General features: G+C 42.0%; 1 protein-coding gene across 1 annotated transcript in view; it reads left to right on the top strand.

The window, feature by feature from the left end:
* Positions 1-16,208, top strand: part of LONP2 (lon peptidase 2, peroxisomal) — a 93,573-nt gene that overhangs the window by 51,279 nt on the left and 26,086 nt on the right. Inside the window, exons 10-11 of the mRNA XM_005664451.4 lie at positions 923-1,049; positions 5,290-5,423. Coding sequence (XP_005664508.3) covers positions 923-1,049; positions 5,290-5,423 — 261 coding nt within the window. The remainder of the gene's footprint in view (positions 1-922; positions 1,050-5,289; positions 5,424-16,208) is intronic.

The raw sequence follows: 16,208 nt of genomic DNA, 5'->3' as shown, positions 1-16,208 counted from the left end.
ACAGCGGAGTAAAATTTACTTTCTGCCTATTTATAAGACTCAAAAAAATGAGTAATGAGATCCAGTTGCCTGGAAACGGCAAATTAAGGTGAAAATCCATAATATGCTAACGGGAAGTGAAATAATCGGGGCAGCTGCTGCAGAGGTGGACGTGTGAGGCTGTCCTCTTGTGCAGGTTTGGTTATCCTGTCTTCCAGCTTTTCTGGTGTTTTTTATTTCTGCATTCTACTCAAAAGACACCTTGTCAACTCATCTTTTTAATTTTGGTTTGTTAAATGGAAAGGGAGCAATTATCGTACTGGAATTTTACCTGATAGAATTTAACGACAGAGTAAATTTATATTCATTGAAGCTTTTAAGTAGATAAGAACATAAAGTCTTTTAAACATATAAATTAATGTGTAATTCCAACATCTAGAGGGAAAAATGCTTTTATAGGGACCCCTTAGTTTTGTTTTGTTTTGTTAAAATTTATAATCAAAACTCTGGAAATAGCCCTCTTGCAGCTCTTCCCTCCAAATCGTAATTGAGTCTTTGTTGTTGCCATTGCAAGTTTTTTCCTTTATGTATCAAATTATGCTAAAGAAAAGAGGGTATTTGCCTATTAAATAATAAAATACAAACTTGCATTTGTGTTAAGGAGGTAATTATCTCTAATGAGATAGCTTTTTTTTCTCTTTGAGATACATCATTTAATCAAAAGACTTTCAAACTCTGTGCTTCTTTAGTAAGTGCTCGTCTTATGTGTGAGGAAGTTGGAAATTTGAACATTTATTGCTTGGGGATTAAATTTCTTTCTACTGATTATAGTCTTAGTGGAAGTCATACCTCAGTTCCTTCTAAATCCAAGATCCTTTGAATCTGCATTGCATTTCCTCATGGCACTGTGGACGCCACGTGAGTAATGACGGCTTCTTTCCAGGGTATACACAAGAGGAGAAGATCGAGATCGCCCACAGGCACTTGATCCCAAAGCAACTGGAGCAGCATGGGCTGACTCCTCAGCAGATTCAGATCCCTCAGGTGACTACTCTGGACGTCATCACCAGGTTAGTCAGCTGTCCTGAGGCTTCAGTCATGTCCAAGCCTGGAACGTAGATTCCTGTTTGACTGGCACCTCAGAGCATCCGCTTTCCCCTGTGCAGCCAGTTCCCAGCAAACCTTTCCGTGTAACTGTCGACGTGCACAGGGCTCTGTAGGAGGCAGAGAGTCACAGAGGAAGCACTTTTAGAGTCTCTTCATAGCTAACTAAGGACTCATAGTTCAGCCAGAATTTCAACTTTTCCCTAACAGCAGCGCATGGAATTAATTTGATAAGTTAACAACCAAAAACATGGAAACTCTTGAGACACCTTTTATGCCCCAGGATCCTGAAAGTTGAATGCTCCCAAGACGTGAGATGCAGCTTCCAGACATCGGTTTGAAGTTACTCAGATTTTCTTTTCCTCCCTTTGAGAGGTTTTTTTTTTTTTTTTTTAAATCCTTAGTTTTCGTCCTTGGAATTAACACCAAACAACAGAGAAGATACTTTCCCAAGTTAGCTACCAAGTAGTTAAGCCTATGGCAAGCAGTGCATAAATTATCTGAGTAGAGTATTGCTTCATCTGACGTACAGATTGCACGTTTGACTGGAAAATGTATCCTGTTGAGAATTTCTGTCTACAATAGCCTCTCACAGTTTTCCTGGCTCAGCATTGCAGGTCCATTGCATCATCTGGCAAGTGGTGTCAGGCTGCCAGGACTCCTCCTGCAGCCTGTTCCCAGTAACCACTGGTTTTCAAAGGAGGGGAAGTCTCTCTCTGTTTTGAACTTTGACTTAGAGTTTGGCCAGTCAGACTGCTTTTTGATCGAAGCCAGCCTCCTTATGAAAGTCTCTTTGGAAGTCGGTTTAAATTTACATGCGAAACAGTAAGACTCAGTCTGACCTGGGAGTTCCTTTTCTTGTGACTTACTGGGTAGATGATGCCAGAGGAAATAAAACAGGTGATTTATACACCAAAGTCTTCCAAAAATATCATTATTCCAGATAACACCCCTGATGTCTTTGGGTAACTTTCAATAAGTCACTGAACCCTTTTTGATAGCTTCCCCATCTGTAATATATGAGCAATAGAGAAAAATAGCCATTCATAGCTTATCTGGATCTAAATGCGAATGACTTGAGGAGTAATTGCTATTTGTATTTCCCAGTTGTTGTCTGGAGAACGATTTCTTTTTCTTTTTCTTTTTTTATTCTTTTTTAGAGCACTATATTTTTTTATGTATTTTTTGGCCGCATTCTTGGCATGTCAAGGGTCCTGGGCCAGGGATTGAACCCGAGCCACAGCTTCAGTCTACATCACAGTTGGGGCAACGCTGGATCCTTAACCTACCTGTCACAAAGGAACTTCCGTGTTTCCTTTTCATGTACTTGTTCACTCAAAACATCAGATATTGAAAGCTGTGAACATCAGGAAATTTCTCTGAGCAGTTTTCATATTTTTAAAAAACAGCACAGGTATTTGCTACACCAAGCAGGTTTTGGATATTTAGTGAGTTACCCAACTTCAGACATAGTTTTTCATCTTTCCCGTGTTTTTCGTCTTCTCCTATGTGGTAGTCAGACCCATAGAGTTCAGCAGGCAGAGAGGGAGTCCTAGAAGTCACCCCCTCCCTCTTGGCTCCCAGCGTAACTAGCCTGCTTGAATTACAGTGGTTACTGTAAACTCCTCTTTGGTGAGTAAATGTCACTGTTATAAAATAATCTTTATATTTACCTCCCTCTCATTTTCTCATTCTGCCCTATACATACACCTAGAATCTAAGTATACTCCCTTTCTTGTACAGCCCTTCTGGCATTAAAAAAAAAAAAAAAAAAAAAAAAAAAAAAAAAAAAAGGCTGTCATCCCATAAATGCTCTATTCTTCAAGTTAAACATTCCTATTATCTTTTTATCATTCCTCTCAACCTACTTTAAAGACATTTTACTCTGCTGATTAGTCTTTTTCTGAGTGATTCCTCTAATGTCAGTGTCTCTTTTAAAATTAAACATCCAGAATGGAACTGAGTATTTCAGATGTAGCCTAAATAGCTCATGATATAAGAAGACCACCAATTGTCTTATTCCGACTATATTATTTTATGACTCTATCTCAAAATTTTTAGCTTTTTTAGGTTATCCTCTTTCCTCTTGCACTTAGAGTTGCCTAATACCTTTAGTTCTCTTGCATATGAATTTCTGCTACGCTTGGTCTATTCCATTCTATATTTATACAGTTGAGTTTTTTAAAGCCCAAATGTAGAAGTTTGCAGTTAGGGACTTTTTGTTGTTGTTGTTGCTTTTGGGGCCTGCATATGATGGTCCCCAGGCTAGGGGTCGAATCAGAGCTACAGCTGCCAGTCTATGCCACAGCCACAGAACGCCAGATCCGAGCCGCATCTGCGACCTACACCACCACTCACGGCAACCCCAGATCCTTAACCCACTGAGCAAGGCCAGGGATTGAACCCGCAACCTCATGGTTACTAATAGGATTTGTTTCCGCTGAACCACAACAGGAACTCCCCGTTGTGGATAGTTTAATATACAAGTTAGTGTCAGCTACCGTTGCCGTACATTGATTTTTTTTTTCATCTTAATTATCATCAAGTACGTGAGTTTTATATCCTTTAAAAATTGGCATCTTCACAATCATCAAGTCAAGGTAAGAAACATCAACCAGTTCTTATTTGGCCCTGGTAACTCTTCCTTTTTTGGTTTAAAAACTCTAATTAGGGGTTGATGTGTCTGTTTTCTTTCAGTCAGCTGTTACTATTACACTGTCTGCATTAGTTCCTAGCCCATTACTGTTCTAAACATCTTAGAAAAAGAAGTCTTTCGTTGTTGTCGATGTCCTTATTATTTTTGGCCAGCTCCAATGCATTCTGAACTTCCTGGTACCATTTCTGCATGTTCATGCCATTCCTCTGTAAGCTTCCTCCGGCCCTCCTCTTTCATCTTTTGTCCAGACCCTTTAATCTGAGCTCATCAGATAGTTGTCTCAGAAGCTACATTGGGTTTTTGTTTTTACATTTTGGTTTGTTTATTTTTAAAATGCCTCCCTATTTTCTTTTTTACTGAAATTACATGCACTTGTGTAATATGGGCTTTATCCTTATATCTCCTGTTCCTTTGATTGAAATGAGGTTTTTTTTCCTTTAGAGTGCTTAGCTGAGAACTTTTGTCTTTTCTCCGAACTTAAAAAAATCTGCTTCCTCAGAGTCTCAAACATATGTCTCACTACCTAAACCGGTTTTTTCAGATAAAACAGCCGTCTCTACCTGATGTGCTCCATTCAAACCCATGCAGAGTCCGGTGGCCAAAAATGATTGTATCATGTAAAGGTTTATGAAGTGGCTTATGGCATTGGAGTCTAAGATGAAAGGTTTTAAGACATCTCTGCATTGGAGTTCCCATCGTGGCTCAGTGGTTAACAAATCCTACTAGGAACCATGAGGTTTTGGGTTCGATCCCTGGCCTTGCTCAGTGGGTTAAGGATCCGGCATTGCTGTGAGCTGTGGTGTAGGTTGCAGACATGGCTCAGATCCTGCATTGCTATGGCTCTGGCGTAGGCTGGTGGCTATAGCTTCAATTGGACCCCAAGCCTGGGAATCTCCATATGCCACGGGAGCAGCCCTAGAAAAGGCAAAAAGACCAAAAAAAAAAGGCATCTCTGCATAACCACATTTAGAACCATTTTCCCCAAATTACAGTGCTTTTATCCTTAGCATACTTCTTTAGAAGTCACTACAATGAGACTACATTGACTAGGATAGTTAGCACAGTTACAGATGGAGACTAGATTTCTGCCTCAAGGTATGTTTTGCTTTAGTTGGGAAAAAGTTCTCTTTTTTTCTGATTCTTGCAGCAATATTTCAAGTATAATAAATTTATCAGACTTTTCTTAAGTTGACAAATTTTAAGAAAGCTCTTACCCATATCATCAAGAGATAAATGATGTTTAACATGCTGCTAAATTTACGCTGGCAATATAAGTTGAAGAACCAATCACTCATTTGTGAGTATAGGGTCGTAGTTCAAGCTCTTCTGTATAAAGGGAAAAGTTGTAGCTGGAAGTACTACTGAATATGTAAGAAATAAGTGCGCTTTATCGAGGAACTTTTAAAGGTGAGGAGGCACGTACTGAAGAAACCGTAAGAACTTTGCAGCATACACTTCCTTCACTACCGTACAGTTGTTGATGCCACTGCTTCTCTCTATTTTTCCAGGGGGTGTTTGACCAAAAATGAAATCTTTTTCTTTGGCGACAGGTACACCAGAGAGGCAGGGGTCCGCTCTCTGGACAGGAAGCTGGGGGCCATTTGCCGAGCTGTTGCCGTGAAGGTGGCAGAGGGACAGCACCGAGAAGCCAAGTTGGACCGTCCTGGCGTGGCTGAGGGAGAAGGTCTGTGACCTTGGTCTGGTGCCCCCAGGCTTGGTGGCTAGGAGGGAATGGTCTGAAGATCTGGATGTGGAAGGATGGGGGGTAGTCCCTGGAGCAGTGGCACATACTCTTCCACTGGTAAATGCATCCAGTGAGCAAATCATACTCAACAGTTGATGTATTTTTATCAAGAGGATTCTCGTCTACAAATAGGAAGGGGATTTAACAGGAATAATACTGGTTTAAGGATGTATTTCTCCAGCTTTGTAATGATGATACACTTTATGTTTAGGTTCTGGTGTTCTCTTTTTCCTTCTGATCAGATTGTTAGGGCTTTTAATATTGATAGCCTAGAAAGTTACTACAATAAAAAAAAAAAAAAAATTCCCCAAGCTGTCCCGGTACTGCAAGGGCAGATATCTGGACTCTGGAATAGCTTCATGTGTAATTATTTGTTTTTCTCACACATATTCTTTAGTACACAATTAAGATGCAAATTTAAATTGTTTTTACTTAGAAAAATAATTGTGGAGGTGGTGACAGGGAAAGAAAGGGAAGGGAAGATGATGAAATGCGGGCATTTCCTCTGGTACCCGGTTACATGTTCTAACTTCTTGCCCCAGACATGCTGCTGCACGGTTGCCAAAACTGCTCTAAGAAACATCACCGGAATAGTAGAGAACCGAATATTTCTTTTATAGCAAAGAGATTTATTAGATGTTCCACGGTTTCCATAGCTCTTTCTAGATAGGAGTTTGATGGGTATAGTTAAGAACCATAATTTGTGATAGGCCACTGAAAGAGATGCCCTGAAACATCTTCCTTGTTTTTCCTTCTGTTGCTCAGCAGCATCCAAAGAGTAGCCTTTGCTGACCTCCTGTTCCTGGGATGTGCTTCACCCCTGCTCACTCTGTGCCTAGAAGCTCACTGGTTCATTTCTCCAAAGAGCAGACCTCCTACCTGCTGCTGAATTGGGGCGGGGTGGTACCCTTGTTATGTGGGGTAGGAATGGGGTCCTAAAACTCTCAATTGTTTCTTGTACGGACTTAATAATTCCTTGTCTTTAGTCCCACTTCTCCCCCATTTTTTCAGGGGTCCCTCAGATTCCTGAGGCTTTGTAGAATTTTGTGGATCCCCTTCCCCACACATACCTTCGCAGACATTTCCCCTTTTTCTAGCCTGCTAAGTGCTAATGACTTCCTGCCTGTCTACCTTCTCTTATCCAAAAATGTTGTTAGCATCTCCTATCTTCTTTCTTACTCTTTTTGTTCTTGTGAGTTTATCTTTCGTTTTTGTTTTGTTTTTGTTTTCTTAATTGTAATTTTAGTAGGCTTTGGAGAGGATATTTAAAGATAAGCACACTGGGAGTTCCCTTCGTGGCTCAGCAGAAACGAATCTGACTACGATCCATGAGGACACAGGTTCGATCCCTGGCCTCGCTCAGTGGGTGAAGGATCCAGTGTCGCCGTGAGCTGTGGTGTAGGTCGCAGACATGGCTCGGATCTGGCGTTGCTGTGGCTGTGCTGTAGGCTGGCAGCTACAGCTCCGATTGGACCCCTGGCCTGGGAACCTCCATACGCTACGGGTGCGGCTCTGAAAAGACAAAAATAAATAAATAAATATAAGTGCATGTTCAGGCCACGGTTTTCAGAAATCTGAATTTTTAAAAAGTTCCCCAGATAAGTGATAGCTTATTAAGATTGGCATCACTGGTGTAGCTGACAGGGACAGTGGAGAACTGAGGTGTTTTTCTCTATTTTCCCCCTTTCTAAATGCAAGACCTGGATCCTTGTGAACTTACCCTTTTTATTCTTAGAACTGTCCCTTTGTGCCGTGGCCTCCAGCACCTGAGCCGGTGTTCTTTGCTTCTTATCTGTGATATTGTAGAAACGGAGAGAGTGAAATGGGTTTATCCTGTTAACACGTTTGGAAATTTGTGTTTAGGATTCAGATAGTGTATTTTGGAATTTATATTACTACATTTAGAGGGATTTGATATTAAAAGAAACTTTCCATAGTTATACAATGCTTAATGTTTATATGTAACATTCATTAGCATATTTCTAATAATGTCTGCAGTCCTGTTAGCTATTTAAAGATAACCCAGAAATAGTCAAGAACTTGTTCAACAGCTTAGGACTGTGTGAGAACATGTAGTTGTTTCATGGTAACATTTATTTGCCTTTTTTTTTTCCTTCTTTTTTTTCTTTTTAATCCGTGATTCACAGAACAAATCCTAAATAATAACATAGTTAAGCAGATTTGGGTGGTTAAGATATTATGGACAGGAGTTCCCATCGTGGCTCAGCAGAAACAAATCTGACTAGTATCCATGAAGACACAGGGTCCATCCCTGGCTTCACTCTCAGTGGGTTAAGGATCTAGCCCTGCTTGTGGCTGTGTTGTAGGCCAGTGGCTACAGCTCCAATTGGACCCCTAGCCTGGGAACCTCCATATGGCTAGGGTGTGGTCCTTAAAAAAAAAAAAAAGAAAGAAAGACCTTACCTAGGACATCCATATGAATAAATAATTAGGGTAAATACCTGTCTCCTGAGAGGGTAATTTTGATTGTAGTTCTTTTTAGAGGCATGTGCACTCCAAGCTGGGTCCTACTTTGTAAGATACCCTTGAGTTACTGTAAGTGACTCTACTGCAGATTTTAGTAAGCTAATTATGAAATATCTCAAGCAAGCCAAAAGAAAACTTCTCTTCTTCTCTCTTAGGTTTTCATGCCACAGAGTTCAAGTGGAGCTAGCTTCGTGACTGCAAGTTTCTCATTAAGAAATTAATTATTTAAAATTAGAGTATGAAAGAGAAGTTGTTTTAGAAATTTCAAGTCATGCCTTGAGGGAATTATTTTTAATGTTGAAAATATTGCTGGACTTAGAGTCACTGCCAGGAAGAAAAGTAATTTCAGGCCACAAGCTTTAAAAACAGGCAGAAACCGCCAGCATATCGAACAGACTTTCTGGAGTAGGCCCAGATATCCTGGTCTGTGAACAGTTGTCTTTGTATTTGTGGGGTCTTAACCAGCAGTTAAACAGAGCAAATGACAGAATTTAAAAGGTGGGTGAGATTTCAAATTGATTCCTGTCAGAGGAGGAGTATGCATGGTCTGGGTCACTTATGAAGTAGGGGAATTATTTCCTCAAAGCAACGCTCCTGTGGTTTGCTGTGGGTTATTGGTGTTTTCTGAATTGCTCTCTTCTCTGTGTTATTGGTGTTTTCTGAATTGCTCTCTTCTGTGTGTTATTGGTGTTTTCTGAATTGCTCTTTTCCTTCCTGGGATATTAGTCAGGTTGAAAGATAAAAGTTTGTGGCCGAAGTTTCACTCTGCTTCTGCCTGCCTTTGGCCAAGGACACAGATGTTCTGTGTATTCAGTGTTGCAGACTCAGATGCTTCTCTCTGAAGAGTTAGGCATATGTCCACTTGTTCAAGTATTCAGGAACCATATATGTGTCCATTTAATATCTAGTAGGATTTTTTCCCTCAAAAATTATCCTAAGCAAGGATTCGCAGTCTAGCCGATCCTTATAAAGTTTCTCAGAATATGGGGCACTCTCAATTATTTTTGAAAGATGGTAATATTTATTGGAGAAGCTACATTAAATTGAATGTACCTCCAGATGTTTCTTCCTCTTCTCAAAGAAGGCATCTGGAAAATGGGTTTAAAAAAAGAAGCAAAATGAACAGATTTATCAGTGATTGATGAGATGTGTTAGATGTCATTATAAAGAAGCTTTTTTCATGTCAGTGAAGGTAATAGGTACGTGGTTATGTTATGGAAATCTCAGCTAAGCACTTAAAGGAAAATGAATTATAGTAAGTGCATGGGTACTTTGGGCCTGTGATGAAATTTCCATTGGCAACATCATACATGGTTTCAAGAATGACTGTGTCGGGGGAGTTCCCGTCATGGCTGAGAGGAAATGAATCTAATCTAATCCTAATCCAGAAGGACACAGGTTCGATCCCTGGCCTTGCTCAGTGGGTTAAGGATCCAAGGCGTTGCTGTGGCCGTGGCGTAGGCTGGCGGCAACAGCTCCGATTGGACCCCAGCCTGTGAACGGCCGTATGCCACAGGTGCGGCCCTAAAAAGAAAAAAAAAAAAGAAAAAGAATGACAGTGTCTCAGGTGGTCTTGATACGTGGTAGTGTGAATCCTCCAGCTTTGTTTTTCTTCAAGATCACCTTGACTATTGTCAGCCTGCCAAATATCCATATTAATTTTAGAATCAGCTCGTCCGTCTCTACCAGTAAGTAAGTAAATAAATACGTGAAACCTTCTGATTGTGAATGCATTGACTCTGTAAATCGGTTTGGGGAGAATTAGCAATTTGATATTATCAACTCTTCCAATTTAAGACAAGCTTTATTTACCTAAGTCTTAATACATGTTTTTAAGTGTGTTAATAGTTTTCAGTGGCGAGCTTTTGTATATTTTTTCTTTAGATGTATTCTTAGTTAATCTTTGTATGTGCATGTATTATCATAAATAGTATTTTTTTTTTTTTTTTTGGTCCTTTGTCTTTTTAGGGCCACACCCTAGGCAAACAGAGGTTCCCAGGCTAGATAGAGGTCTAATCAGAGCTGGAGCTGGAGCTGCCAGCCTTCTCCAGAGCCACAGCAACGCCCGATCCAAGCCACATTTGTGACCTACACCACAGCTCAGGGCAATGCCGGATCCTTCACCCACTGAGCGAGGCCAGGGATCGAACCTGCAACCTCATGGTTCCTAGTCGGATTCATTTCCACTGCGCCACGACGGGAACTCCCTAAATAGTGTTTTTAATTTTTCATTTGCTAACTTTTTTGGTTTCTAGTGTATGGAAACACTGTATTGACTGGTATCCGGCAGACTTGCCAAATTGCCTTCTTAATTCCAACTGTGGATTCTTTTGGATTTTCTTTATATACCGTCGGTTAACCACAAATGCAGATAGTGTCAGTGTTCACTTTTTCCTTTCTGCTCACTATACCTTTGATTTCAGTTCTTTCCTAATGAACTAGCTGGGCCCTCCAGGAAGATGTCGAGCGGAAATAGTGGGAATAGACAAAGGAGGCAGGGCAAAAGCCTACAGAGAGTTACCAGCCTCTGCAGCCTTTGCTTTGTACCTTTGGTTCATCACCTGATTGACTGTTAGAAAATCTCAGTTGAGGAGTTCCCATCGTGGCGCAGTGGTTAACGAATCCAACTAGGAACCATGAGGTTGCGGGTTCGATCCCTGGCCTTGCTCAGTGGGTTAACGATCCGGTGTTGCCGTGAGCTGTGGTGTAGGTTGCAGATGCGGCTCAGATCCTGCGTTGCTGTGGCTCTGGCGTAGGCCGGCGGCTATAGCTCCGATTCGACCCCTAGCCTGGGAACCTCCATATGCCACAGGAGCGGCCCAAGAAATAGCAAAAAGACAAAAAAAATTTAAAAAAAAAGAAAATCTCAGTTGAGTAGGATTCCCAGTAGCTCTTTGGTTTGATGGGTGTGGTTCCTAAGTCCCTTCCCAACGTTCCCCAGTAAACACTAAGTCTCGCCTGTTGGACTTGGTGCACAGATGCATCTTTATAACCTTAGCTATCTACTTCCCAGTCTGCAGGAAAATAGAAGCTGCAGATTGGAAAAGGGCTAAATGGTTGGGTGGTATGAGTCATAAGCAGTAGGATTTGATGTCAGTGAAAACATGCCTCTCCTCTCAGGATGGATGCCTGGGGCCCCTTCTGACCACGAAATAGTGGGCTGGCCAGACCACAGATGTAACTCTAGGACAGTTTCTGTAGTTCAGTCCAGATCCTGGTTTGACAGAGTTGCATTTTGACATGTATTGTTTCTCTGATATGTGTGCCTTTATGTAGGACAGTGAAATCAACCAAACAGTGGCAGACGGCAGATAGAATAGCCTGAATTTGGGGGTATATCCTTTCCAGACAACTCCACAGTTAAAAATGCATCAAAATGAAATAGTCAAAGTTTACAGCACTAGTTCTCCCTCATTAATTGTAATTCTCCGGGTCACCACTCTTGGCTCTCAGCAAGAATATGCTGGCTGGAGAAGAGGCATCCTGCCTGCTGCTGGGCTTGGGGGTGGGGCCTGCGGATGCCGAGGGGAGAGCCTCTATCTGACGGGCCTTCCTTGGGTCCAGTTCTTGGGAGGAATCAACTTCTGTCCGGGCTACTTTCAGGGCTCTTTGTTGTGGCTTCCTGCCATTGACTTCTCCAGCCCTAAGCATGCGTGACAATGGTTATTTTAAGCATGGCTCCTTTGTAACCAAAACAGGAAGCTGTTCCTGCAGGAGAAACAAGTGCTTTTGATCCTTGCAGCTCTTTTTTTTTTTTTTTTTCCCCCAACTAGTCTCCAAATCTGAAGCCCATCCATTCTCTTCTCTGATGTCATGAATTTCTTTTATTAATAGAAAATACTATATATAATGTTTTCAGGAAATAGCCTCTGAGCTTTGTGTAGCTTTCAGCAAAATTGTTTGGTCTGTGACTTCTTGGAGCAGTCTTCTAATCGTTGCAGGATCTGTCCCGTCATTTTTTTGATTTTTGCATTCTTCAATGCTGTCTAACAAATTGCCCCGAAACTTATTAAAGCGGTTAACAGACATTTATCATCTCACTATATCTGGTGGGTTGGGCATCCAGGAGCGGTTTAGGTGGGTAGTTCTGGCTCCAGACCTCTCATGAGGTTCTGGTCAAGCTCTTAGCCAAGTGGAGGTTCCAGCTCAGGGAAGGGATCCGCTTCCAAGCTCGCTTGAGTAGCTGTTAGCCGAAAAGAGTTCTAAGACCTGATTCCAACATGCGTGTGGAAGCTTCCCCACATGGGCAAACAGTTCTGGGATGCCAGCTGGATGTCCAGGAATTCAGCGCAGCTCTGACACTCCCACCTGGAGACAGCATCAGATTCTACCGGCAAAGGGCTCAGCCTCTAAGACTGCCCTCTACTCAGAGGTTAGTCCCAAGGTTATGTTCCCTGTACATCTGGCCAACTGGCTCAGATTGGAGGTTCGCCCGACCCCTTCCTTGGGCTTGATTAACTTGGTGGAATGGCTCAGAACTAAGGAGAGCCCCCCCTTTACACACCAGATTACCAATTTATTATAAAAGGATATTAAAGGATATGAACCAACTAATAGGGTAAGGTCCCGAACAAAGGAGCTTCTGTCCTCTCGGAGCCTGGGCCTGGCACGCTGGCACTGGGAGCTCTCTAAAGAAGGACCAAAAAGCCATCCTCTGGGGTTTTAATAGAGGCTTTATTACATAGTCATGATTGACTAGATCATTGGCCAGTGGTGACTGATTCAGCCTCGAGTCTCCTCGCAGAAATGAGTAGGTGGGGCAGAAAATTTCAACTCTCTAATCACCTGGCAATTAGCACCCATCCTGGGTTAGGGTCAGGGTTATTCCCCTAACAGAAGACACCTCAGGCGATCCCGTCGTGGCTCAGCAGGTGAAGAACCCACTTATCTCCGTGCGGGTGCAGGTTCCATCCTTGGCCTCTCTCAGTGGGTTTAGGAGCAGCATGAGTTGCAGATGTGGCTCCGCTCCAATGTTGCCCTGACTGTGGTGTAGGCAGCTCCAATACAGCTGCTAGCCTGGGAACTTCCATGTGCCTCGGGTTCAGCCATAAAAAGAAAAAATAAAAAAAAAAGACACCTTCAAAACTCTCAGCATTTGAATGTTCTAAAGTTTTGGGGAGCTGTGGGCGAATGTATATGAGAAATATAGTTGATCATCTGATTGTGTACTGCTTATAAATCACAGTATCACATAGTGACCTCAGTTCATTGCGGACTGTTGGCAGATGTGCAGTTTCTCACACGTAGGCCTCTCGCTAGGCTCAGGACTAGCTGTTGGCTTCCCTTGAGAGTGCTGTGTGAAAGGGAGAAACAGAGAGCCCGAGACTGAAACTGTCGCCTTTTATAACCCTCACTCCAGCCACATCCTGTTGGTCACACAGACTAGCGCTGAATGTAGAGAAGGTGCCACAGCTGGATAGCAGTCGTTGGGACCATCTTGATGGCTGAGCCCTCACAGGTTGTTTTTTGGTTTTTTTGTTTTTGTCTTTTGTCTTTTTTTTTTTTTAGGGCCGAACCTGCAGCATATGGACGTTCCCAGGCTAGGGGTCCAATTGGAGCTACAGCTGCCGACCTACACCATAGCCACAGAATGCCAGATCCGAGCCATGTCTGCAACCTACACCACAGCTGATGGCAACATCGGATCCTCAACCCACTGAGCAAGGCCAGGGATCGAACCCGCATCCTCATGGTTCCTAGTTGGATTTGTTTCTGCTGCGCCACAACGGGAACACCTGTTTTGTTTTTACTTAGGTTATTATACATTTCATTTGTATGAATACAACCCCAGTTTCTGAGGATTGAAATCATGTGTATAGAGATTTAAAGAAAACCGGTGGTTTGGATTGTTAATAGAGAGCGGAAATTTCTGTGCTGCAGGAACAGTTAAGAATAGCTATCTAGGAGTTCCCTTGCACAGTGGGTTGGCCTTGTCCCTGCAGCGGCCTGGGTGGCTGCTGTGGCACAGGTTTGATCCCCAGCCCAGGAACTTTCATATGCCTGAGTGTGGCCAACAAAAGAAAAAAGAAACGCTGTCTAACTGTTGGGTGGGCCTTCAGGGGAGAAGAACTTATTAACAAGACCCACAAGCACATTCCTTAGTAACAACTGAAACAATCTTTGTCGGCTTTTAATGTGGATCTTGTTGACATTGTCCTTTTTTCTTTTGTTTTGGGTTCATAAGAACTTTGTGAGCCATTTTTAGCGAAACAAGGATAATTGAGTGGTTTCTTATGACTTGTTTCCAGTTCCATGTAAAGATCCTCAAACATTTTAACCTGAATCCCATATCTTCCTTTCTGGCTAGAGTTAGAACAAAAAAAAAAAAAAAAAAAATGGGAGAGTAATTTGTGTGCCTCTGAACCCCAAAACCACAGACCAGCTGCTTTGACTATTTATTTTAGATTGTTACAATAGTACACAGAAGTCAGATTTTAGTTTCTGAAGAAATGCCCCGTGACTGTTGTGAGTGGTCTGTGAACGCAGTGTGACAAGCCACAGTTTTCACATTGTTACAAGGCCTGAATCTCACTTGGCCTCCATCTTCCTGATCTTTAAGCAGAACGACTTTGAGAATTCTGGCTTCTCCTTACCGCATTTACTAATTTCAAAGGCTGTAGCAGTTCAACAGTCAGCACAATTTAGACCCTTTATTATCAGAAGGACTTTTCTAAGCATTTTAAGTTTGCACTGTTGAACATCCATCCACCAAACTCGAACCGATTTCACATGAAAGACCCAGTTTGCACAGATAGGGCTCAGAAGTTTTGATTCATTTTTGCCTGTTGCGTATTTTTTCTTTCTCATTTTTAGAGTTGTACCCCCTTTGTAATTATTCAAGTACCAGTGATTTACAGTGCGGTGCCAGTTTCTGCTGTGCAGCCGAGTACCCCGGTCGCACGTGTATATACATACATTCCCTCTCTTACATTATCTTCTGTCATGGTCTATCCCAAGAGACTCCGTACAGTTCCCTGGGCTGTACAGTGGGACCTCCTTGCTTTTCCATTCTAAATGGAAGAGATTGCATCTACCAGCATGTTCAGTAAAGTCTTGCTTCATCTCCTCATGCTTATTTTCCCTTTGATCGTCTTAGTAACTCAAGACAAATGCACCTTTCTAACAGTCAAAGGAACGAAGGTTAACTGCTAAGGAAAATGGACTTGAGGGAGCGTTTTAGTCCCAAGGCACTTACCAGGCTTGCTGTCCTAAAGCTTTGGGGGTTTGTAGCGTTCTGTTACAGCTAATTGGATTTTGCCACCCAAGGCCCAATTGCCTTTAGAGATTAAGATGTTCTATGCGCAATCCTTTGCATTTGTAGGGATGCTAGGCCTCATGTTGTGTCCCAACATTTAAAATCCAGGGGTGTTCTGATGTGGAGGTGAAAGTACCATGTTGGTATATCCTGAGATGTAATATATATTCTCTTCTGACATTTACACTGACTTACTGATTGTTCCCTCCTCAATACTGGCTTGGTTTTTTAAGAGAGATTTGTTTGGCTATGGAAACAGGAAGGAAGCTGTAATAAAAGAGAAAAACGCTACTTACGTACGATGGGAGCCAGATGCTTCTTATTTAAATTTTATTTGGCAACAGGAAGATCAAATATTGCCAAAAATTATAAAATCATTTTTCCATTTAATGAATCACATAGGAAGATGCAGTGACCTTTGGGTGTCATTGACCTATATTGTCAAAACCAGCCTTAAATTCCAAGATAGTAAAATAATACTTACCTTTATTTTATTTTTTGCTTTTTAGGACCACACCCACGGCATGTGGAGGTTCCCAGGCTAGGGGTCTATTTAATCGGAGCTGTAGCTGCCAGTCTATACCAGAGCCACAGCAACGCTGGATCCAAGCTGCGTCTACGACCTACACCACAGCTCACGGCATCGCCGGGTCCTTAACCCACTGAGCAAGGCCAGGGAGCAAATCGCAACCTCATGGTTCCTAGTTAGATTCGTTTCCGCTGCGCCACAAAGGGAACTCCAGTAATACTTACTCTTAGAAAAAAATGTTACAGACGGTCTCTGCATTTTAACTGCTAACCCAAGTAATTCTCCAAGACTATTTTCTGAATCTGTAACACAGGATATGAGATTTCTTAATGCAAAAAAATCCCAGCTGTATTGTCTGGTACAAAGTTAGGGTCCTGTGTCTTGGACCACTCGCTGTATAATACTGATTTTTTTTTTTTTTTTTTTTTTTTTTTTTTTTAGTTAGTGAGTCACC

This window comes from Sus scrofa, chromosome 6, assembly GCF_054392235.1.
Source record: "Sus scrofa isolate SSC_HxYL_T2T_F1_AM1 chromosome 6, Sscrofa_HxYL_maternal_Yorkshire_Landrace_v2.0, whole genome shotgun sequence".
Lineage (NCBI taxonomy): Eukaryota > Metazoa > Chordata > Mammalia > Artiodactyla > Suidae > Sus > Sus scrofa.
Note: the sequence above shows the minus strand (reverse complement) of the source record. Positions and strands in the feature narration are given on the sequence as shown.